The 25762-nt window shown below is 45.6% G+C and overlaps 1 protein-coding gene across 1 annotated transcript in view; it reads left to right on the top strand.

Annotated features, from left to right (window-relative positions):
* Positions 1 to 23092, top strand: part of EHD3 (EH domain containing 3) — a 31006-nt gene extending 7914 nt beyond the window's left edge. Inside the window, exons 3-6 of the mRNA XM_075147278.1 lie at positions 4819 to 4916; positions 17874 to 18286; positions 19339 to 19503; positions 21055 to 23092. Coding sequence (XP_075003379.1) covers positions 4819 to 4916; positions 17874 to 18286; positions 19339 to 19503; positions 21055 to 21582 — 1204 coding nt within the window. The 3' untranslated portion in view covers positions 21583 to 23092. The remainder of the gene's footprint in view (positions 1 to 4818; positions 4917 to 17873; positions 18287 to 19338; positions 19504 to 21054) is intronic.
* The last annotated feature ends 2670 nt before the right edge of the window (positions 23093 to 25762 follow it).

The following is a 25762-nucleotide window of genomic DNA, read 5'->3' as shown; positions in this document are numbered from 1 at the left end:
CTGAAGGGCAGATTAATAAATTCAAGTGGGACAAACTTTCATTTTACTTGAACAAACAAAACAAAAAACACAGCATAGCCTGTCATGCTCATCCTGTAGGAGTCTAGAGGTAAATCTCTTTATTACACTTCGCTCTCTCTTGCTTTTATATTCCTAGCTTCTTCCGTTCTGCCATCAATTCAGTTCCCCGAAATTAAATAGTCCAACCAGATGTAGCCACTGAAGTCAGTAGAGAAGTGGAACTGGCACAATATGCACGTCTTTTCTTTCTTACATTTTTAAACATTGCTTGAATGTCCCCCTTGTGATAAAACCAGGCTCTCTCCATTCTGATGCCTTATACATATAACCTCAGCTGCAAACTGATGACAGCTCTAATGTCTTTCCCATAAAAAAACTGTAGCAGGGGACTTGGACAGTGGCTCTGTGACATGAGGAACCTTTCCATCCCCTAGACCTAGCCCAACCATACTGAGTTTTGGATCTAGGCCTTGCAGGAAGCCAGCAGCACACACCCATATCCTAGATGAGCACGAACTGTGCTACACCAGGCAGATGGGAACAAACTGTCTGACTACGCCCATCATCGGCGCCTTCCCTGCTAACACAGTGTGGGAGACGTTGCAAACATGGCAGCTGCTCAGCCAAACAACCAGGAAAGCTGGGCTTTGGCTCCCTTTCTAACTTCTGAACTTACAGAGTGTCTATCCAGAGAGTGCAGCATCTCCTACCAGCACTGACCACAGGAGTGCTGGTGTAGGCTGCAGTGAGAGAGGGAAGGGGCCTGCAGAGAAGCATGGGGAGAAGCTTGATGAGAGAAGGAGGTCCTAGCTGGAGTTGCTACTATGCAGAGAACCTCACAGTGCCTCAGGGTGACTCTGGAAGCAATATCTGATCACTATACAGGCTCATCATTCAAATATATCAACATGGTCCTGCACCAGAGAGCCTTTGAGATGTTTTCAGTATTATAGGGCTTGCACCTGGCCAACCGTTAGGTCAGGTGACTGCCCACTCCCTACACCAGGGGAGAAAGGCCCTAAGAAAATAACAGGCCTCCTGCCTGGAGTGCAGAGACAGTAGATGAAGAAAACATCATTCAGAGCAGCTCTGCTGGTAGCCAAGAACAGCTACAGCTGGCGGACAGTTCACTACAGAGGAGAAGCACCATCAGCAGTAAGGAGGCCAGGCATGGAGGGCAAAAAACGCAAACACTCCTGAACTGGACTGATTGATGCGTCCTGAATGCAATTTGTTCCTAATACAGGGATCTCTGCGTCCTAGCCTAGTTCACTGTATCATGCTGTGCTCTTGTTACTCTCCCGCTACTCTTCCTTCTCCTGTGAGAAGTATGTCCCTGTGAGGACAGCAGGGGAGAGGGGCACAGCAGTGATTCAGCAGCAGCAGAAATGGAGTCCTGCTAGCAATGCAGAGAGTAGCCACAACAGCTATTTAACCCCTTTTCTGCTGACAGATTAGAAAAAAAAAAAGGGGTAATGATTTCTAAACGGGCAGAGGAAGACATGCTAAGGGAGATTAGCTCAGCAGTGTGAGCATCACCGTGCTGAAGATGCAGATGGTAATACCCAGCTAATTAGGAAATTAAGTGCATGCAAGAATTGACTCAGAGGGCCAGAAATTTAGCAGATGTAAGTCAGGGTGCACCTACTGGACTGGATCAAGCCACCCACGCTTACCCCTGCTGTGGGCCTGGCTTCTTTGGCAAGAGACAATGCAGAGCCGTCTCTGCCTTGCACGGATCTTGCTGCTGCTATGTGTTTACTAAGGCACTAACCTCAGCTAGGAGGCTGTAAGCAGGAAATTTAAAGAAGGGAGGTAATCTCAAGGAGCACAGACGAGATAAGAGAGTGACCACGGGCAAGGTCGCTTTACCCTTAGCTGGTTAAAGGTAACAATTGGCTATGGGCACCAGTGGAAAGGAACAGAGCAGCACAAGGCAGTACCATTCACACAGGCCATGATGATCTCAGCTGAGATGATAGCACTGTGTCCTATGGGGTGCAGAGCCTGCTGCTCCCGGGAAGCTAAGTGGAGGAACAGAAGGAGTGAGCATCCAGCCTCAGCTGGTACTCCCTTCCGAGCAGAGACTGGGATCTGCTGACTTCCAGGAAGCAAAGGAAGAGTGGTACGGTCAGGATTTGGCTGGGAGACAGCAGCTAATTGTGCTGCTCAGAGCCTGTCTCCTCCCTCCCTTCATTCCCAGGAGATGGAATGCCTGCCCATACCTTCTTGGCTAAGGGCAGAGATAGGGCTGACAAGTCTGCCTGGGGATGAAAGGGTAGCAGCTCTGCAGTAGCATGCTCTGGCCATGTCCCTTGTCTTCCTCTCCTTGCGCCCAGTGGTTCCTGGGTGTTGAGAAAAAGGCTTGTTTTCCTCACTCCAACTCTGGCAGTACCCCAGCTCTGGAGGAATCCCAGCAGAGAAGATTACAGGTTGCACCTCATTATCAGGAGGACTTGTTTGGCACCAAGGGCCTGGGGCAAAATCAGGAATCTCAGGCATTACTTTCATATCGCATTGGCTTCGTTGCAAGATTCCTCCCACCCCCAAATTCTGTCTTGGGAAGCTAAGGTGGAGTCAGTCCTGCTTTTGTGTTGTCAACAGCAGGAGACATCATGGGTAACAGGTTCCTCCTTCAGCCCCATGCTCTGCCTGTAAAGATAGCGAAAGTCTAGTTTGGCACCACGCTTTTCCCTTCATGTGGCCCCAGATAGAATTAGGTCATGCTCCCTGAGGTCCTGCAGTTCTGCTGGGATGGCAGAAAGGCAGCAGCCTTAACAGCCTTGCCAACGGAGCCAGAATGCACTTACTCACGCTGGCCTCTGACCTTATATCTGAAATGTGCTGTGGAGTACTTTCCCTAGAGAAACTGGTGGAAAATCCCCTTGCCTGAGCCATTTAATATTAGACCACAAGGAATGCTCAGGGCTATGACAATGGAGAGCAAACCTGGGCCGGCAGGAAAGGGGAATAACATGACCTCCTGAGCCTTGTTCTCTGCTGCTGTGCCTGGCACTCAACAGGAGAATCAAGCCAGCCCTCCTCTTCTACATGAGGTGTTACACATTCAGAAATGGTCCCTGTTGCCACCTGCCAAGCTGTGGATGTGGGAGAGAGAGGCTGTAATATATGGTCTGAAATAGCTGACAGCTTAGGAGAGAAGACACTCATCTAACCCACAAGGATTCACTCTTGTCAGAATCTTGGAATCATACAAGTAGAAAAATTGGGGTGAGGTTGTAGCATAGGCTGGAGGAGTTCATAGCTGCGGGGACTTCAGCAGAACTAGCCACTCACCAGAGCACTGCAGGGCTCTGTCTGCCTTGACTGCATCTAGTGGCCCTTGTGCCAACCCCCATCCTTTCTGCGGTTCTGCTTCCTCCCACAGTAACATGTTTTTTATGCCTGGATGTCACACCACCCTATTAATATGCATACGTACATATACACACACATATTTATAGCTGCCTGGAATGCCATCACAAAAAGGCTATCCATGAAATGCTACCGGGAGCTATGTAAGTGGATAGGCTTTTACTGTCCTTTGCTGTTATCAGCAACTGAAACAGATGAGCTGCAACCCACTAAGAACAAGCACAAGTTACTCTTCTTAGGCAGTGATTTGCATGGATACAAGATGGGGAACAACTAGCTAAAGAGCAATTCCACAGGAGTGGAGCTGCAGAGGGGGGAGGAGTGAATTACAAACTGAATGTAAGTCAACAATGTCATACTGTTGTTAAAAAAGCAAACATCTTTCTGAGATACGTAAACAGGACTGTCATATGTGAGAGATAAGGAGGAATCCATCCACTCTGTTCACCGCTGGCAAGGTCACAGCTGGAATACCCCGTCCGCTTGGGGCATCATGCCTGAAGAAATATATGGAGCAGTTTGAGAGGACCCAAAAGGAAAGCTGCAGGGGTCTTCAGGGATTTAGAGATGAGTTGGAAAGGCAGATAGAGAGAACTAAGGAGATAGGGGGGAAAAAAAAACCAAACTGTTTTCTTTAGAGGAAAGACTGAGGGGGGATGGGATGACAACAGTATACATTGCGACAAGAAGGGAAAAAGAAATCATTTTCTATGTCTACTGTGTTTGAGACTGCAAGGCATTGTAGCATGGGATGTTTAGATTAGACGTTAAGAGAAAGAGGTTTTGCTGTAAGGATAATTAAGCAATGGAGGAGACTCCCAGCAAATGTTGGTGAGTCTGCATTGCTATGGATTTGAAGAACACCTTAGGCAAATATCTGATTGATCCTGCCTTGAGGCAGGAGCATAGACTAAGCAACCTCTTGAGATCTCATGCTGCCTGTGGTGCAAGAATAGCACATTTTCTGTTTAAGACCAGATTTAAAAGAGAACAAAAATCCTACAACATTGGTGATTTTTTTTTTTTTTTAAACACGTTATTTCAGTTCACTTGAGTTCAGAACTCTGCAGGGGAACGCTTAAGTGAAGAAAAACAAATACCACTTCTTCCTAAAATCTAAACAGCAAATGAAAACATTTCGATTTCCACATTTTCATTAACAATTCACAATCTGGGGGCCACATAAAAAAAAAAAACAACCTGTCATAGGTCATGACTGAGACCCATGTTCCAGAAGCAGCAAAATAGAGAAAGTGCTCAGTTCTGCCTTCTTTCTCATTTCTTTAAATCAAGAGTAGCTCCAAGCTCGAACTGAAGACTTGTAAGTGAGATTAGAGTCTGGCTTGTCCAGTGCTGCCTGTGATGTTTAGCACGTCATAAATACCTTTTGCTTTTATTTTAAACACATTTATTTTCACACAGGTTCGTTTGTGCCCAGCTACCTAATCCCGTGTTAGAGAGCATCAGCGTCATTGATACACCAGGAATCCTTTCTGGAGAAAAACAGAGAATTAGCAGAGGTAAGTTTTCCAAACGACAGTAGTGAAAACCAAAGTGATTCTATATGAGTTTCACCTCAAGCTGTACAAGCTGTAGGCAGAAGCACTAGTAGAAGTCTCTCAGAGATAGAGCATGACTTTACCAATGTCCCTTTGGACTCGATTTGCAATCTGCTATAGAGAATTTAAATGCTTTCAGGGAAGGTTGTTGACAAGGTCAGCAGTACCTATGTCACAGCCCAATATTTCCCAGTGGAACAGATTTCTATCAGAAAGAGTCCATTAATACCTATCTGCTTTGCAGAAACACTTGCTTTCAGTGACTTATTGATGAGCCATAGGCAAGGCTCCCATGGCAATCAACCTGGCTTTTCCAGTTGACCTACCAGGTTTCTTGCACTGTCCAGGCTTCCTAAATCTAGCACAGGACTGGATTGGGCTTAAGAGCCATTGGCACCCAGGTTCCTCATTGCAGTGGGGAATCTGGAAATCCTGGGGACACTAAACGGATCTGATGAATAGCACAAAGTCTCTTAGTGAACTTCTGAGTGTTTCAGGCTGATCCTCTGAAGTGGGCAACATCTTGATACTTTAAACCTAACACCTGTGGGCATTTTCTTACTCTGTAAAGTGGTGGTGGCATAGCTCGCATTTCTTGCAGGTTCCTTAGCCAAAGCTGGTAGCTATCATTTCATTGGAAGAAAGCCAAGAGTAGTAATCACAGCATTCAGGTTTGAGAAGATCAGTTCTCATTTGCACTGCCTATTAACAATGCACAATTAAGTTTCAGCAGCACAGGCTCTACCCAAAGTGCTGAGGGCTTTCCCATATTTCGGAGTTGTGTCCCATAAGATTTCTGATGACTCATGCCTTTCCCACTTTTATAACGTTCCTTTGCATTGCAATTGTTCTTGGAAACTTCCTTTTCTCTTTTAATTGAGCAGCAACCTTGCACAGAGCCAGGTCTTGTTTGTTTTACTGGGATCTTCCACCACAGGGAACTTAGCTAAAGAAGTGTCAGTAAAGCTATAAAGGACAGCTAGAGTTAGTTGAAAACTCACATTAAGCTTTTCTCTCATGGGTCTCTGCACTGCTAGGGGATCATAAATTCCTTCCAGGCAGTTTACAAAAGGTAGCAAGATGCACAAGCCTTCATCAGAAGGTTGAAAAACACGCGTGCAAGCATTCCTCCCTTCAGCAGAAAGTGTTTAAAAGTGGAGATAAACAAAAATTTATATTACATAGTGTGGAGATTTTTCAGTCAAAAAATGCCACTGAAAGCAACCAGTTCTCTTGTGGAACTATCACCACGAAGAAAACGCTTAGGAGGAATTTTTTTTTTTTCTTTAAGAACAAAAGACATTGTATGTGAGTCAAAATAGACCCATTTCAAGTCCCAAAAAGAGTTTCCATAGCCCCTTTCCCAAATCTCCTCACCAGTTCAAATCCTGACATATATTGCAAGATTTTTCCTATTTTCCAGCTATTTCCAGTAGTAAAAATATCCTCCTGCAAAACATACTGGCACTTCTTGCTCCTCCTTTTGCAGAATTTCTCTATCAGCCTCCCAGTGGGCCTTGGTATCCCATTCCTGCAGCTACTCTAGTACATGCCAGCAATGCAGAACATGCTGATGCACAGCTGTGCACTGTTAGGAAAGTCACTGGTGCACTTTGACCCGAGCCAATAATGCCTCTCTAAACTGAGGGAGCAGCTGAGGGAATGTTCCTCATAAGCAGAGAAGGCTAAAAGGGAGTCCCAATTCTCTAAGCTTTCACGCTATACCTGGAGACCTGTCTCAGCATGTGGGGCAAGTTCTTCCTGGACAGCTTTTCTGCCCTTAGTGCAATTAAGTGCTTGTGCATTGGCCCTGTGACTACAGTTTGTGGTCACTCCACCCTTTTGCCAGGAGGTGAGAACTCTAGATGGAGCACAGCCATCTCCTGCTCACCCTACCATCCCAGGAATTTGCTCTGCTACAACTCCAACCAGACAAGGGGGCTGTGACCTAACCAGTTAAAAGTACCAGGTAGGTGGGATCTCACTACGTCACCATTTATATCCAGGATAGCTGAAACTGCTCACATGGGCCACGTCAGATGGCATTTAATAGTTACAGGACAAGATCCTCGTCTGTTTTAGATCAACATAGCTTTGTTGAAGCTGGCAGAACTGCAGCAATTTCTGTCTGCAGGGGATCCAGCCCAGGGAGCAGAAAGAGTCAAAAGAGCGCTGAGGTACTTATGTTCAGGGAGGGCTGCTGCCAGGCATTGGCTTGAGCTTATCTCAAGGAAGCTGGTGTTTGAAAGGGAGTGCTCACCTCCCGGCTCCCATGGAAGAGGAACAGGAAAAAGTGGTGAGGCTGGTGTCTTTGCCACCAAGCTTACCTCTGCCAGCTGCCCTCATTAGCGAGTTGGTTTTGGAGGCAGATAGAGCAATAATGTGGTTTCTAGGCAGAAAACAAGACAGTGCTAAAAACTGCTGACAACAAAATGCTCCTGCCCTTCTATACCTTCCCAGCCTGCTCAGATTTCACTTGGGAATGAAGCAAGACCTGAGGGAGTCTTACAGAAGTTTCCCAAGAGACACTTTGAAGTTTCTTGACTGCTGGGAACAGGGGAGCTCTTCTTACCCCTGATGTTTGCTGGTAGTAAGTTTTAAGACTCTCAGATTGGGGTACCTATGATGCAGGTTCAGGGAAGGGAGTGGATAGTAAAGCAGCTTTTTGTCATAAATTTTAGGGGAAAAGTAAAGATGCAAAAGATGTAGCAGGCTTTCCCAGCCTGCCCATCCCATGAGAACCAGCAGCATTTCTAAAAATAGGAAATTCCTCTCACTGGGAACATGACAAGTCTGTCTCCTTTCCCATTAGACATCAAGAGCATGAGCGAATCTATACAGTGCCAGCTTAGCAGAATACCATGGTATCAAAGCTTAGCAATCCATGGGGGCCACCTTATACCCCTGAATTTCAAAGCAATAGCTGTTCCTGTTATTGCATCTGTGTTTCAAAGAGCAGGAGTGAGGAAACTGGATTTAAAGGAATGATTCAGGGGCCAAGACCAGGTTCTGAAGCTTTTAATTTGTCTGAACTCAACTCTGAATTAAATTCACTGCCTCGTTGCTGTTGGAAAGACTAACATGACAGATAACGCAATCCCTTCCCCGATGGACAGACAGCATGCAGAAGCACCAGCGCACCAGTGTTAGTGCTAGCAGCAGTCAGCCTCATGTAGCCAGCAGCAGGGCTTTGCAAATGGATAGCAAGCTTTCCTCCAAGGAATGTTGTATAATCCTGAGAAACGGAGCTCTGTGCTGGCTCTCTTCCAGGACACCACTATGTGATCATAAGAGCCACCTTCCCTCCACATAGAAGCCCCATGAAGTTTCCTGGTAGCAGACCTGCAGGTTTAGGCCTGTCAAGCAGTTGTGGTTGATGCAGTCTGTCATAGCTGAAGTCCACATCCCCTCGGCATGCAATGAGATCACCAGCACTGACACAGCTGCTGCTGCTCTCAGGCTCTGGTAAAAAGTGTAGCCAAGGAGCTGCCTGCAGTGATTCATCCTACTGAGCTCCTGTGACTCATGCACTTCTTCACAGCGGGCACCCGTGGTGTCACAGGTGTGGTAGCTAGACCCCCTAGGATAGACAAGTTTCATTTACAGGCCTGGTGGGAAGTGTTCCCAGGATCTCATCACCCAAAGCATCCTGCCCTTCACTGCTTCTGTATTATCCTTGCCTGGAGAACAGCCATTTCTCTTCTGGTCTTTTTCATATACTGGGGCATAGATCTATGTCCACATGTAAAGAACTAGTCATTGCTGCCTTGTCCCTCGCTCTGTATTCTTCTCCTTTCTTTTATTGTTTCCAGCTGAGCATGAGGCAACAGCAGGCTGCAGAGATGCCCATAGGGGAGGTATTTGTACCAAAGCAGCACCCTTTTGGCTGCTTAGACAATTTGATAATATGGATGCCATCCATTTGCAAAACACTGTTCTGGTGCCACGTAACGAGCCCAGGCATCCTGCTGGGAGGGAAGATGAGAAAGGGGTGGCTGTACTGAAAGAAATGAGAACAAAGGGGAGGGCCACAGGTCAGGTCATACCGTACAACAGAGCCAAGGCAGGAGTTAGGACTTCCTCATAATTCATCATCTTAAGCGGTTTGCCATGCTAATTGAGCCACCTGGCAACAGCAATTCATGCGTTTCAGTAGCAGTGCCATCCCTGGGGGGCAGAGCCTTACGTGCTCTGCTAACCATCAGTCTTGACCTACACATGCCCTGAGCTAAGCAGATCCAAGTCTGCCAAGTTCAGCGATGCCCTGGCCAAGTTGTATTTGATCCCTGTTTCAGGGTAGTACTTCCTGAATATATCCTGAACGCTTACTTCATCTTCACCCTATATATGTCACCTCCCTTTCCCACAGTAGCCATGAGCACAAGGTCCTAGCCAGGAGGTAAGGACTGGCAGCGTCATTCCCCGTCAGCTTTCTTTCCAATACAACTATTCCAGCCTTTTTCCAGCCTTCCACCCAGTTCCATTCTGCTGGCTGCAGTGCAGCCTGGGCTTCCCATAGCCAAGGAAACCACACAGTAGCCTTGCTGTCTCTCCTGGGGAGGAAGAATTCCCAATGACCAGCAGCTTCAGCATCAGGGATATTTAGTCACTCACCAGCCTGACAGTGAGAAAAAAGCTGATGGGCAACAGTCTTAGGCAGTGCAGAGCTCTCAGTCTGACTGTGTCAGAAATAGCCACGCTTGGAAGGGAAAGGCAAACACCAAGGGAATTGATGTACTCCCACTTCATGCAATGTTGTTTAGGGTACAATGGCAACAAGAAAATATTTTTTCCAAAGAGTTTTGTTACGTGTACTAGCAACAGCATGATACACAACTGAAAGCATCCACCCTGAAAGCCTCTAAAAGGAAGGCATTTCAAACATTTGCTATAATACTCCCCACTGGTGATGTTTGCTTATACTTTGTATTTCACTCTGCCTGGGAGGGTGAAAGTGCACTGGTTAGTTTTGACTTCCCAGTTCACCTCCATTACTGCAGTGCAGTAGCTGCTCTGCCAACTTGCCTGATTTTATCAGTCTCACAATCGCATACTGTTCCACTGAAAAACTCAGTTCCTACAGTCACACAGTTTTGCACTTCCTCTAAGAGCAACGCAAAAATGAGCATAAAATCTGCACAGCTCTGGCCCTTTTTATTCATAGAAATATGTGGAGCCCCAAGCCTAACTCTTCTGACCTGAAAGCAGGATGCAAACAAAAACCGCAGGTTATATTTGGGTTTTGGGAAGACCAAACCATGATTTTGTTCAGGGTGAAGAGAGGGGAGAGGTGCTGTCCTCATGATTTGGGTTGGAAATACTGCTATGTTTTGCATTTCCAGAACTGGAAGAGAAAAAAATAATGCAAAAGAACTGAGATTAAATAGTTGCACAGATAGAAAGGGCTGTGCTTCCCCCTCCCCCCCGTTAATATATACCAAGTACTTAATTTTTGTCTGATTTTGTACAGTTGATCTAACAAGTCTGATTTTTAGAACAACTGCTCAATTTGTCCATTTTACTGTCCACTGTGCACTCCAGAAATATCCTAAGTATCTGTTTCATCAAGGAAAGATAGTCATGCCCATCAGTATCTCAATTTGCATTACCTATGCCCATCATGTATTCTTTCAGCATCCTGAGTAACAATGGAGAAGGACTGTGTTTCCTGGTCACTGGTAGCAGCTATCAGTTACTGATGGCCATTTCAGGCCAGGTTTTCAAACACGATTTCTCCCCAGATTTAAACCACGTGTACTGGGAGAATTCAGTTTGTGTTTGGACTAGAGTAAAAAAAAAAAACAAACTGTCGTGGTTTAACCCAAGCCGGCAACTAAACACCATGCAGCCGCTCTCTCACCCCCCTGCTCCGGTAGGATGGGGGAGAGAATTGGGAGGGCACAAGTAGAAAAACTCATGGGTTGAGATAAAAACAGTTTAATAATGGAAATAAAACAAAGTAGAACAGTAATAATAACAACGATAGCAACAACAGAATATACAAAGCAGGTGATACACAATGCAACTGCTTACCAACCGCTGGCCGCGTGTCGCGAATGGGGGGCGAGTGCCCCCTCCTCCCCCCGTTTTTTATGCTGAGCATGACATCACATGGTATAGAATACCCCATTGGCCAGCTGGGTCAACCGCCCTGGCTGTGCTCCCCCCGCCAGCTTCCCCTGCATTTAGCAGAGCATGGGAGGCTGAAGAAAAAAGTCCCCGCTGCAAGCACCACCCAACAACAACCAAAGCATCATCGGGCCATCAGTGCTCCTCTCATACCAAACCCAAAACACAGCACACCCCCCAAGCTACTGGGAAGAAAGTTAACTCTGTCCCAGCCGGAACCAGGACAAAAACTTCCTTGGAATTCCAGCTATGCGTCAGCGCTGCTCTGCACTGACCTCTCTGGAAAACTTGGCCTATATTCATATGCCTTCTGAGGTCTCAAAATCTGGCTAGGAATTGTTTTGAGGGTTGGCCCAAGTACCAGGAAACACTCAGTCCATCTGTCACAAATTACGAAAATACAAATGAGTGGAGGGGACAAGTTCTGCTGTATGCACATGAAAGCTAAACGGGCTGTCATAAAGAAACTTTGCTCTGGACAATGCTGTCATCTGTTGTACTCCACCCGACTTGAACGTGTCTAGTGAGGTTTCACTCAATTTCCACTGGCATAAAGCAAGAGCCCTGTCAGGCTCCCGGTCTCTTCCCAACCCTGAAACCCTTCAACATGAAAGCAAAAGGCCACAGTCTGCCGCTCCAGGTACTGGTTAATGCAAATGTTAGCATTAGAAATCTGACATCAGCCCATCTTCCCTAGCTGAGAACATAGGCAGATTTGCTGTGCTTTATTGAGTCCTTTTGCCTTTGCTTTGGAAACCTTTAAGTCTCCAAAACATACGTAATATTTCCATTAGTTCTATGGTACCGAGGGGGAAGAAATGCAGGGCACTGGCTAGAAGATGTAGCTCTTCATGCTGTGAATCAGCAGCTCCAGGACAGATTATTTCTTTAAGTATAGGCAAAGGCAGAAGTGATTAACAAGCTGAGACCTGCTCTAGAAATTATGACATGTAACATTCATAGAAATCTTTTCATCCTGAAGGACTTCTGTCTACTTCCCAACACACCCACAGATATACATTACAGGAATCTCTTTATATCCCCTTGGAAGGCAGCCACTTCCAGAGAGGAGTATGGCAGCTTTTTACAAAGATGGTTTAGGATAAGCTGCAGTGAGGTATATCCAATACCCATCCCTCGCTTTTCATCTTCCCTTCTGTCCTCTCCTTGCTGGCACCACCAGCTCCTCACCTTGAGAGAAACGTGCCCAAATCACTGTTCTTCCATCCAGTGCCAGCTGTTTCATCTCTCATACTCTTCCCCAGCACCCTCTTCTCTCCGCTGCGCCATCCCTCCCTGGGTCTCACAACAGCTGCCCACCCTGCTTCCCACTCATTCTGTGTGTCCTCAAAGAGATGTGTCACTTCCCCTCCCTTCCTCTCCTCGTTTTCTTCCCCTGACCATCATGTCACCTTCCTTCTCCTTTGCTTACAGCCATCTGTCACACTCGGGTAACACCTGCCCTTGCTGGCACATTCTCCCCTCCAGTGTGGGCTGCCTGCTTGTTTTGCCATAACATAGTCTTCTTTCCTAGACTTTGAAGGGCTTTCAGGCAGGACATCACTGTGACCAGTTAGACTAAGCCTCCAAACCCTCTGATTCAATTTAAAAATTCAGATCAAGTCATTAGCTCCCTGGAATAGGCACTCATTTCATCTCCAAGAGCTGCTCCCTTTCTAAGTAGTCGGTGTTTGCTATGCCAACTACCCCATCTTCTTCTGATGTTGTCTTCAGACACACAGAGCCAATCTATCAGTTGACAAATAGGGACGCAGTCATAAAACTCTGCCCTACAGAGGGCCGCAATCTAGTGAATTTTCAGTCTCTGGATAATACCAGCTTTAAAAGGACAAGAAGGGAGTTTCTAGTGACTAAAATTCAGCAAGAAAGAGGTAAATTCCTAAAAGCAGCAGTGCGATTTAAAGCAGTACTGACAGCAAACTGTGAGATACCTGGTATGAAGCAGCAGCTTTGGGTCTTTCAGCATTTCTTGATCTTATTATGCCCCTTCCATCCCACCCGAACTCTACCACCACAGGGGCTGTGGCCACAGTTCCACAAGACAGGAAATCCAGTAGTGAGCTTAATATCAGACAGAAAACAAACAAACAAAAAACAACCAGCAGTGTAACTACATGGTGAGAAATGCTGAACCAATACATGCAGACTCATTGCTGGTTTAAATTGGCTTAAAAATGTTACAGCCAGGCAGATTTTATGCTGGGTCAGGTATCATCCATCTTCCCACAGTCAGCATAAAGACTGTGTCATGCCTGGTCTGACTTGACAGAAATGTAATTGCATAATCCTGCCAGATCTTAGTGAAATGCATGCTGCCAGGTATTCCAATAGCGCACAGACAAGTATTCATTAAGCCAGTCTGCCTTATGGAGTCTAGGTGGCGGGGTGTCTGCAAGAAGATCATTTTTTCTCTGTAGGCTGAATCCACTGACAGTCCTGCTGACTTGTCAGCTTTGTATTACATCTGTTGAGTCCTTTTCATGCTGTCAGAAGGAAATCTGTCCCATGAAAAAACATGTGATAGAAGAAAATTATTATCGTGTTCATCTTGTCCTCCTAGTACTGTATGGTTGGGATTCATTTTCTATTCATGTTCACCTTATCTAAAAGTTGTGAAAGAAGCTGCATCAGTGACATTAGAGAATGTTTAAATACACATCATACTTTTCAACAGAAATGCCAATGCAACCACAAACAGCCAGGAATTATTGAACAGAAAATTATCCCCTTTACGTTTCTGTCTGAACATCCCTGTAATAATAGTTCTGCATTTATGCAGCTTTGGCAAGCAAATGGCTTCCCAAATGCCCTGTAACTTCACAATAAAACTCTGCTTCATGTGGATAGCTTCGCCCATCGCTGAAATGCTGCCAAGTCAGAGATAGTAACTGGCTGCTTTTGAGAGAGGCCTTAGCAACACTCCACAGCACTAAGAGAGGGTGTAAAGAGACATAACGCATTTGCGGTGGAATAAGCAAGGGAACACTTCGAAAACTCCTAATTTGAATGTAGATCAAGATCGGTTCTTGGTCTAAGCTCATGCTGTAATAAACTGCCAGAAGAAAGTAGAGTCAGGCCCTATGCACCTGTGAAATAAAAAAGGGGCGGGAGAAGAATTGAAGTGAGCTATAATGCTTAGATTTAGTTACAGAATGAGCTTTATCTGTTTTCGGGTGTTGAGCACCTCCAGCTCTGGCTGGAGTCAGGCAAAATATCTCAAGTTCTCTGTGCTCTTGGAAACTCTTCTGAAAATGAAAGCTCTGAACTAAACATTAAAATACAAATTTAAGACCTTATTTTTAAACATCTTTATTAGTAGCTTGTCCTTAGAGTTTTACACTCTCACCCTGCTATCCAAATGCTTTAGTAGCAATCTACTCTTTTATATGCTAAAAGCAAAACTAAAAAGTCAACCCTGTGAATCACCTGTGTGGCAATTCTCCAGGCACCTGTCTGTGTGAGAAAACACCCTCACAGTCAGTGACTCCAAGTAGATAGTTGTAAATAGAGGTCTGTCCCACCTGCCCTTTCCCCATGTCATGCTATGCATTAAGCAACAATACAGCACACAATAATTTTCCTCTCTTTCCTCTTCTAAAGTATTCTGTCACTTAAGAACAAAAAATTTACACATACACCTTGGTTTTCCTGCCAACTACCTCCGTACAGGAGGATGCACGTGTGATCGGCACTGTTAAGAGCTGCACACAGAGAGATGTTTCTTGCTTAGCTGGGCACCAACAGGAGAGGTCTCACATGTTCCCTTAAGCGCTAAAGCAAGCGGGACGTAGAAGAGGAATATGTGGGTTGGGCTTTTGTCCCAGCATGGGATGCACATGAATGGAGATATGCAGGACAGCTGTCAGGAGAGTATCTCAGAACAAGCAAAGAAGCTGGGAAAGAAAGTCTGCTAATCAATCTAGACATTTAATGAAGTCCACAGGGATATTCAAGACTCGCTGTGTGTTACTGTAGCAGCTGGGAACATACAAAAGGTCTGAGCAGATATTAATTCCCTCTTCTTGTTGGGTAGAACAACATTTTTGTTCTTGAATAGGAAAGAGAGGCTCACAGAGCAGATACCCTCTAAGTGCTACTGTGGATCCAGGCTCAACACATGATAAAATCAACAGAGCTAAGCACTTAAGATACTTTTGGACAAACCCTGAAACCAGGCAGATCAAAGAGCTAAGATCAGTCAGCTAATACCAAAACTACACTACCACCTTTTTTTTCTTTCTTGCCTTTTTTTTTTTTTTGAAGAATCAATCCCCCTTTTACTAAATCACTAAAAGGAGGGCTCAGTGTCAGGTGCAGACACTTTCCCCACCTCATCCCAGCCCCTATTAACACAGGGAGCCTAACAGTGGCTGTTCCTCTACTATCAGAGGGAAACCATCCACACGATCTATGACAGGACATCACTGTAGCATTACAAGATGCCCTAGAGAGCATGACTCCATTTCCCCCGTGATCCCCACAAGAAAGAGGCTGCAACACGTAGTCATGTTGCAGTTCAAACGCGTGCCAGCTTGACAAGAAAGCATCCCAGTCAATGGGATTTGACAAGCTTAAGTGCACAAACATCTCCAAACAAAGTCACCCTGACTCATTGCTTCCATGGTGAAAAAGCAAGCTGTGTAGCTCTGCATATGAAGAATAAACTATCCTGCCATGCTAGATGACTTCCAGTACAGCCCAGGCAGAACTGAACATTAGGTGCAGGTGTGCATGCCATGTTTAGCAAAGTTGGGGGGGGCGGGGTGTCCCCATTTGCAAATACATTTATCTGCTTTCAGGGGGACAGCTTACAGGCTGAATCCAGTCCAAGTGAAATGAGGTATCGGCATTGACTCTGTCCTGCTGCCATGCCTCCTAGTGCAATTTGGGAAGGAGTCACAGCATGCATAGCTTTACAGCAGATACGCAATTAGACCCGTGAAGGTGAGCTCCCTACAGTGAGAACATCTAAGGTTAAAAGGCTGTTAATATCTGAAAGCAAGCCAGACCAAGTTTATTTCAATTGTAAGAGGGTCTGACTCGTGATTGTTACTGAGGTCAGACACATGGACTGGGCAAGATACACAGATATCAATATAATATATTGAATACTCAGCAGGTGTCTGTCAAAGGTAATACCAGTTCTGAATTCTCTGAAGTTCTCAGCGTCAAACATAGCTGAGCAAAGAGCCAGGGCCCAGCATCGCTTGCTGCTGCTGGTTTCTGAGTGAGCAGAAAGCCACTGGTAGGACAAACATCTCTCTCTTCCATCTGTGATTTCTGTAGATCCCGTGGGAGAGAGCAGGGCAAGCCATCTGCCTCCAAGAGCACTTCCCTCCCTGCCCCACCGATTCTTGTAAGGAGCAAACTATAATTGAAGCAAAACCTGCCCAGTAATACTTTGCAGTTGTATAAAAGTTCTCAGTGGTAAACAGTTAATACCAATTTATCCAGCTGAAGAGAAAGTTCACACAGGCTTTACTCCTGACTTGAGAGCCAGGATTTCACTCCAGTTTGCTCAGTCACAAGGGAGAAAAGGCCAATGGCAAAAATCAAGATCAGAGCTCAGCAGTGCTCCCTTCTGTAGTTCTGATCTAAAGACTAGGATGCACTGGTTGCCCTCTAGGTTTTGGAGAGGGCAGAAAAAAAAAAGAAAAGAAAAAAAAAAGGCGGGGGGGGAAATCACTGAACTAATTATCATATATTTGTTCATGAGAGCCGAGATTAAAATAGTATGTTACAGGATTTGAATGCAAATAGCATATGCTCCATCCTGATCTCTCCTAACAGAGTGCAGCACTCTGGCAACACAAATAACCCCAAACATTGCACAGCATGGGAGAGCCTGACAGAGCAGAGGGAGAGCACTAGTCTCTCAGTGAGGCTTTAAAGAAGGTGAAAAAAACACCACAAAGCTAGGAAAGAAGGTCATTTTGTTGCTGTCATTGCTGTTGTTTTAAAAACATCTCCACACACACTATTTATCATGCCCTGTATTGCATAGAGATGGACCCAAGTCTAACACTGTGCATCCATTATCCTTAGTTCTGAGGCATGTGAAATTTGAACCCACTGTTCGTAGCTTGAGTTCACGTCTGCTGTTCACAGCAGTGCTGTCTTCTAAGCATCAAGTACTTAGCAAAGTAAACACAAATCATTTTGCTTTGTGCACATGCAGCAGGTATGACAGGATGATTATTTAGGTAAGGCAGGTTATTTGCATCCTAGGTTTTGAATTGGATGGGACAAAGTTAGTCTCGCACAACTAGACAAGACCTGAGAGTTACTAAGCGGTAGAGATACGCATTTCAAACCAGTCTGGGTGCAAGTACTGCAATTATCCAGCTTTCTACAGCCTTTGTAGGCTATGCTGATGACCAGTAATTCAGAAACTAGACCTCCCTTGTTGCCACATGCAAGACTTCTGCAGTAGCTGTTTGAATATAGCAGTTTCCCCCTGATATGCATTTGAATGAAGTGTCTGTAGCACAAGTTCAAGACTTCTTTGGGTGATCTCTTAATGTGGAGAAGATGAGAGCTATCCTTAACTGGGCGCATCTTGGGCGTTTCAGTGTGAAGGACAGCACCTCATCTCCATCTTCTCTGGGACAAGGCACAATCTTTTGCGTTTCCTTTATCAAGCTACCTGATCTACTGTGGAAGCTTCCTCTTTGCCAGCTTACCCTCAGATGGCATAGTTCAGGTACAGCAAGCAGGCTTTTCTACTCCCATGCATGTGCATCTCTGCTTTTCCTCCATCCTTCGCAGGTTATGACTTTGCTGCTGTGCTGGAGTGGTTTGCAGAGCGGGTTGACCGCATCATTCTCCTTTTTGATGCGCATAAGCTGGACATCTCTGATGAATTCTCCGAGGTCATCAAGGCCCTGAAGAACCATGAGGACAAGATGAGGGTTGTTCTCAACAAGGCTGACCAGATAGAGACTCAACAGCTGATGCGGGTGTACGGTGCCCTCATGTGGTCCCTGGGAAAGATCGTCAACACTCCTGAGGTCATCAGGGTCTACATTGGCTCCTTCTGGTCCCATCCGTTGCTCATCCCTGACAACCGCAAGTTGTTTGAGGCAGAGGAGCAGGACCTGTTCAGGGATATCCAGAGCCTGCCGCGCAATGCAGCCCTGAGGAAGCTGAATGATCTCATCAAGCGAGCACGGCTGGCCAAGGTGGGTGTTGGCATAGAACCACCCAAGCGTTCAGTTTGGGCTGTCGGCAGTATGCAGCCTATGGGGAAGTGGTTTTGGCCAGTTTGGCTTGCAGAGCTGGTGGATCCTACTCTTTTTCCATCCCATTTCACTCAGGCCCAGCATATTAGTCCTATGCACTTCAAGGAAGAAGGCACCTCCTTTGCTTGGCACGGCAGTCCAGAGTGAGGAAGATAGCCACAGATCAAAGCGGGTAGCATTTGAAGGGATCTGGAAAGCAATTGCTCTGTGGTAGCAACTTGAGAATTAGGACCAATTCAGTATGTCAGAATCACACACAAAGGGAATTGGTAAGCTCTAGGTCGTTTGCCTTAAACTTTCTTAGCCACGAGAGATACCTGGCTTAGATGGATGTGGAGGAGGTGGAGACTCACAAGAATGGCAAATAAGCCTGCCGTATCTTTAAATATTTGAAATGAGTTGAATGGAGCCCCTCAGAATACAGGGAAGAACCCCATATCAATTGAGAAAAGAGATCAAAAGATCCCTAAAAAGCTTTCTGTGCAAGGGTCTTCATTTCTAAGAGAAAACGCTTGGGTCCACCATTTAAAAAAAAAAAAAAAAACAGCGCCAGAATGTCACATAAGTTAAGGACTGGTATTCGTACTAAAACATTAAAGTCTAGAGAGCTCCAAAACCTGTATGTTTAGTTTGGACTGGAAAGCGACTATTCCCTGGAAAGCCATGCCCAGTGGAAGGGAAAAAAAAAAAAAACAAACAACACACCACCACCACTCGCTCCAGGAAGTGCGTATGCATGTTACTCCCTGTATGCCCAGTACTCATACGCTGTCTTCACCTTGTCTCAGCACAGCCAGAGCGCACAGCTGAGCGGCACTTAGCACCAGAGCAATAATCAGTAGGTACAGGCAGGCTGAGGAGCGGAGCCTGTTCTTCAGGATGGAACAAGATGGGTTTGAGTCCTAGGCTCAGATATTCTCTGCTGGGAAGAATTTTCCGATGTGCTCTTTAACACTTGTCGTCTTCATTCCATATCATTTAATGCCCTTCAGGTCCATGCCTACATCATCAGTTCCCTAAAGAAGGAAATGCCCTCAATGTTTGGGAAAGACAATAAAAAGAAAGAGCTTGTTAACAACTTGGGAGAGATTTATGCCCGGATTGAACGGGAGCATCAGATCTCACCAGGAGACTTCCCTAATCTGAGAAAAATGCAGGTAAGCAGTGGCATCGTGGCCAGGGCACCAAACATCCAAGGAAAGAGCGTTAGAATAACCGCAGGTTATATGGTAGAAGCCACACAGACATTGATTGTTGTTGCTTGTGGGAAAGGCCTGTTGTCATGTTGAAATGGGCCTTGAAATATGTGCAGGCTATATTTGGGCATGAACGGTTCTTGCACATAGAGCTCATGTGAAGCTACAGCTGCCTTCATTTCTCAAATCTTTGCCTGAATAGCACTTTACAGCAAATTATTTCTTCTATTTTTCTTTATTTTTAATTCCAGGTTCCATTTGTAGATTTTTCAGATCTAAGAATACTGCTAATTTATATTAAAAGGAAAGCTGTTTTCTGAAAAGCCTACATATGCCCCTCTCCTCAAGAGCTGTATTTTTTTTGTCTTCTACTTCACTCTTTATTTCTAGAAAGAGAGAAAGGAGGCCGTGAAAACTTAAAGCCTCTTTTCCATTTTAAGCAGAGAAGCAGGTTTTCTGTTCTGCAGAGCTGAGACCTGACCCAGTGTTCATGTAAGTCAAAGACTTCAAAGGACCTTGGATCAGAGCCTTGTATTGTTTATTCAAACAATGCTGGACACTGCTACATTGCTGCGTGGCTTCAGCCCAAGCAGAAACCTGTTCTGAGATTGCTAGCTGCTGAAATCATTACTAGCTCCCTATGGAAAACACAGCATCTGCTCTTTTTTTTTTTTTTTTAAAGTATATTTTCCCTAAGTTCTGGGGAATGAGATCTATGGAGTGTATCCAATAGAAGATCCCATTCACTGCTTGTTAAAATGTGTGCTTAACTGTTTAAAAATAACTATACCAATCCAATAAAAGTAAATAGTGTGGATTTAACGAGTGGAGCGTGAAGGATAAAGCTGTAGGTCATTCTGCAGTTTTTAGAAGAGAGTTATCTGCAGGCCCTGCTCAAAGCGCTTTTGCTTAGCTGTGAAAATTACAGAAACTGAGCCATGCTGTAAAGACATGCTGTAAAGACATGCTTGCCTCTTTACAGACATGCTACTGTCTTTATGGCATCTGAAAGATGCACTGCATGATGATGAGTAAAATAGTCTTTTGCCAGGGTGGCATCTCCTTCCCAGAGTGCAGAGGGGAAGGGAATGCAGAGCATTGGCTGGAGGATGTAGCAAGACCTGCACAACCAGTTTGCCTTGAACAATTTGGTCTTCAAGGAGCTTGCTTCTATGTGGCTTGGAAAGGAGTCGTCGTATATGCATATGGGCATCATCCGGGCCTTTGACTAAACCACTTCCCCTCTCTGTACCATGTCAGCCCCCCTTTGTAAGCTGAAAAGATCATTTTCCATAGGGCTTAAAGAGGATTTAGGTAAGAGCAAGGCCAGCCAGGGAGACCCCATCACATGCTGAGGAGCAGGGCTATCAGAGGAGGGAATGCTGCGCTCCCCACTCCTCCTCTGCAATAGCTGGTTTTGGAGCCAAACAGCAGACAGGCATCCCACCTACACTGTTACTGCACTGCGCACGGCCGTGTTGCTCACCTCTGGCTATGTTGTCCCATTTTCAGGATCAGTTGCAAGCCCAGGATTTTAGCAAGTTCCAGCCTCTGAAGAGCAAGCTGCTGGAGACCGTGGAAGACATGCTGGCCAGTGACATCGCCCAGCTCATGGTGCTCGTACGCCAGGAAGAGTCGCAGCGGCCAACCCAGATGGTGAAGGGAGGAGCCTTCGAGGGCACCTTGCATGGTCCATTTGGCCATGGCTATGGCGAAGGCGCTGGCGAAGGGATCGATGATGCCGAGTGGGTGGTGGCCAGGGACAAGCCCATGTATGATGAGATCTTCTACACACTCTCGCCTGTCGATGGTAAAATAACTGGTGCCAATGCAAAGAAGGAGATGGTAAGGTCTAAGCTACCCAACACGGTGCTGGGCAAGATATGGAAACTGGCTGACATCGACAAAGATGGCATGCTGGATGATGAGGAGTTTGCCTTGGCGAATCATCTCATTAAAGTCAAGCTGGAGGGTCATGAGCTGCCAAATGAGCTCCCTTCCCATCTCCTCCCTCCATCCAAAAGGAAAATAACAGAGTGAAAGGAAGGTTAACAGGGGAGAGGGAAAGGGAAGGGGAACGAAAGATCTAGAAAAACATGTTTACTTAAATTATACCTTTAGATGTGAGATCACCTTTGGATTTATACCTATTTTGCTGTATGAAGAAAAAAAACTAAAGCAAAACAAAAAAGTCCAATCCTTCTTCATGATAATATGCAATTAACTCTTCCAGTGTAATGTCCCTGCTTTCTAATGTGTAGTCTGTAAATATGAAGGTGAAGAAAGGATGTTGAGACTAGGAGAATCTGATAAGCGGGAGTAGAAGAAAAACTGACCTGGGCTGCATTTTGTGAGAGTGGAATAGGCACTAATAGAAAACTGCTAAGTATCACTCCTGAGCTTTGGCTGTACCGCCTGCTGTTCAATGGGTCTTGCAAACTTTGGGAGACCGAGATCTTGATAGCAAAGAGGAAACCACAAGGTTTCCGAGCTATTGGCCAAACTAAAGAGCACTTCCTAGTTAGCATAAGCCCACACTAAAATACTAGATACTAAACCCTAGAGTTAAGAATTTTAGGAACCTTGATTCACTGCTACAAGCATTTCCCTGTCCTTAAAGAAAAAAATATAAATAAAATCTGAAACAGCTCTGAACTGGGCAGCTGGAGTTCCTCATTGTTCGCTGTGGGACAGGCACTAAGAATTCCCAGTCGCCTCTACCTCCCATTCAGTCCCGGGGGGAGATTTGTTCTGCAGGCATGGCCAAGAGAACCGCCCCCCAGGGGAAACAGAAGGAGGGGGCACTGGAGGCAGACATCAGGTGGGTTGGAAGGGAGGAACACCGCTCCCAGGCTCACCGAACATTTCCCAACCAGTGGATAGTGTTTTCTCTTTGAACAATGGTGGTGTTTATCATTCCTGTGAAGTGATATGTCTACTCTCATCGTGCACAGTGAAAGCTACTAGGTCCCATTCTTGCTGTAAAGATAAGAACCCCACACTGTCAGGTAGATGGTCCATCATAAGAGCAGAGAACACAGTGGGGCAGTGGGCAGAGCTCACTTTACTGCCTGTGCCCCCACAAATACAGCCAAGACATTGACAGCCTTCACCCACCCTCCTTCTCACCACACAGTAACGCTTGATTCCCTCCAGAACCTCTACCCTGAGCCAAGAGACCTTCCCCCCCTCTTTCATGCTCTATGAAATTTTTGTTTTCAAGACCTGGTTTTGGCAGAAATCCCTCTATTTCCTCTTTTGCTTCCCAAACACACACACACGCAGGCACTCTTCTGGTTTTTGTTGTTGCTTTGGAGCAGCGCGTTGTTCCAATTCCTGTTGTCACTTTATATAAGCTGAGCTCCTACTGTGATGAAAAAACAAGACAAGTATAACTTATTTTATATCTCTGTGTTCATATTATATAGAGAAATATATTCTGTGTATGTAGGATGTGCTTATTGCAGTACATTTATCACTTGTCTTAAAAATCAATGCATTAACCTTTTTTGTACCCTGGTCCTAAAACATTATTAAAAAAGGAAGGCCAGATCTGTCTATTTCTTTACATAGCAAAATGAAATGCAGCTGAAAAGAAAAAAAAAGCTTATTTCTACATGCAGCAGACTGAGGAAATCATCCTTAGCGCATTCCCAAACGTGCATGTACAGATCAACCCTGCCAGTCTCAGGAGTGCGCTGCTGAATGGCTGGTTAACATCTGCAACGTCTCCTTTCTCTTCTGTCAGTCTAATCACAACCTCGATACTTGCTGAAGCATGTGGAATTGTACCCACGATTCACCTTATTCAACATAGAGGAGAGGTAACAACCAAATAAATACTTCATTAGGAAAAGGAATATATTGAAAGAGTTTCCTCCTGCCAGTCACAGATGAGAATGCTACAGACTTATCAAGATCTGGAAAGGACACAAAAAACCTTAGTCCTAAATCTTGCTGGCTCTAATTTTACTTCTGTCTTCATTGCCCTTTCTTTATACATTCATTACAGTGATCATTATCCCAGAATGGGACAGTGAAATGCACTGAATAAGACAGTGAGAGCGCTTAGGATGGTGCTGGGGAAGCACTCGGAAAGAGAGTGTGGGGGGTAACGGTTGGCAGAGCTTCCATTTCACGTTTGTACAGGATGGCAGAGAGAGAGGGGAGAGGAAATCACAGGGTGGAAAGCAAGAAGCAATAAATGCAAATTTAGAGAGAAGTCAGCAGACTGTATGTCACTGCAGTTCAACTACCCAGTAACCCCCAGTTTAACCGTCATTACAGCGTGCACATCTGCTAATGCTGTCCAGGTCTTTCTGTGGAATCTGCATCCATCTCACTCCAGGTTGAGGGACAGGGTTGGGGCTGAACAGGGCACCCCGAATCAGCCCTACCTCTATGCAGGCATGATTTTCTGATGGCCGCTCTTAGAGCGCATTGCTTGTGCCACTTGTGTCATGCTGAAATTTAACACTTTCTTAAAAAGCAGAAGATTACTGGTTCTCCAAGGGAATGGGAGAAGGTGAGGTCTATTAGTCTTGTTCCAGTATACACCAGCAAGGTGTTCAGGTAGGCCAAAAATTCATTGTAATAGGTATCAGATGGCTTTCAGGGCACAAAGCCTTTTGTGCTTGATTGTTTGGGCATGAGAGTTCACAAACCAAACCGCTCGCCTGTTAAAACACGTGTAGTCGATTAGTTTTCATTGCATGGACTGTGGCTGTGCTTTAGCCATCTCAAAAAAAGGCTTGCTGTTAAATAGGAAACAGCAAGACATTTTCTTGTCGCTAGTTGCAGCGGTCACCCCCCACACCGCGGCGAGGGCATGCCAGCACTACAGCACACGCCACAGCTCAACAGCTCATGCCTCTGCGCCGCGCAGAGGCTCCTGCTCTTTACGTCCCCACGCCAGCCTCTCCGGGATGTTTCAGCAGGATTCACTCAGAAGCGCCAGCGGGACAGCAGCACAGGTCAAGTGCGCGGAACAGCACCGCAGTGCTGCGGCGTAGGGGTTTTCTTTCAACACTCGCTCAGAAACCACTTGCGCTGTCAGAGCGCAACTTCCCCAGTTGCGTTGGAGGGGAAAAACCAACACAAGCATTTTAGTGACAAACATGCAGTTACTTAATGTGATGGCGCTGTGGTTCAGCAACAAGGCAGGAGACGAAGCAACCCTGTTACAGAGAGGGAACAGGACAGCAACTTGAGAGTCTGTGTTTCCAGAGAGGCAGTTTACAACTAGACCTCCATGTTAAGTTTATCCAGCACGTTTCACTCTTACTAAGCTTTTCAGGAAATTAAAAAAAAAAAAATCCACAACACAAACACACCAACAAAAAACCCACACCGAACCTCAAGCACCCTGAGGTTCTCTATACAAAAATACATGCCATCTTGTCTCTCCAGTATGGCCATGAAAAGATGCATGTATTTCTCTATCCTCTTCTCACAGACAGCAGCTGCACTTCTCCCCTTTCTTTCCCCCCCCTTCAGAGTTATGACTATTTGGGCAATCCCAGTCATCTCTATTGTGTCCCACATCTGCGGCAAGGATGCGATTTCCCCATCCACCAGGACCTCAGGCTGTGCACGCAGCCCTCCAGCCTGTGCGTGTCCTTGCCGGTTCACGGAGCCACCTCTCAAAGGTGATTATCTGTGTCCAACAGTGCTTCCTTTTTCTGAGAGTGGTTCTCAATTACTGAAGAAGGTTTCCCCAGGAAGTTACACAGAGGAACCTATTCATTTGCTCATGTCCGTGGGGGGGGAGGGGGTTACATCACATGAACATACCAGCATCACTCGCTCCTCTGATCCTCTCATGCCTCTCTCTGCCCGTCCTCAGACGGAAGAGCTTCCACGAGGTCAGAAGAACAAAAAGGTCCTTTCTCTTTCTCCAAATAGGAACTGCATTTGGTCTTCTCTCTTTCTGTTCCTTTCTGGGAAGGATTTAGAGAAGAAAAATCTGTACATACATGCTATGTGGGCTTGAAAACTAAGTTCTCTCTACTGTGGAACATGACAGGCAGATTGGATCAACAGCGCTGTACAACCATTTATTTGAAGGGAAGGATAGTAATTACTCTAAGTTCCCTGAATAAGATTTCACGGGAGGTGTGTACTTTAGCAAAAGGCAATTACTTCTGTGAGCTGGAATTTATCCAGCGTGCTGGAGTTCAGAGGGATTTTTAATCAAACAGAAAAGGTTAGAATCAGTTTT

The sequence above is a fragment of the Calonectris borealis genome, chromosome 3 (genome assembly GCF_964195595.1).
Source record: "Calonectris borealis chromosome 3, bCalBor7.hap1.2, whole genome shotgun sequence".
NCBI lineage: Eukaryota > Metazoa > Chordata > Aves > Procellariiformes > Procellariidae > Calonectris > Calonectris borealis.
The sequence above is the reverse complement of the archived record's forward strand: the minus strand, read 5'-3'. Positions and strand labels throughout refer to the sequence as shown.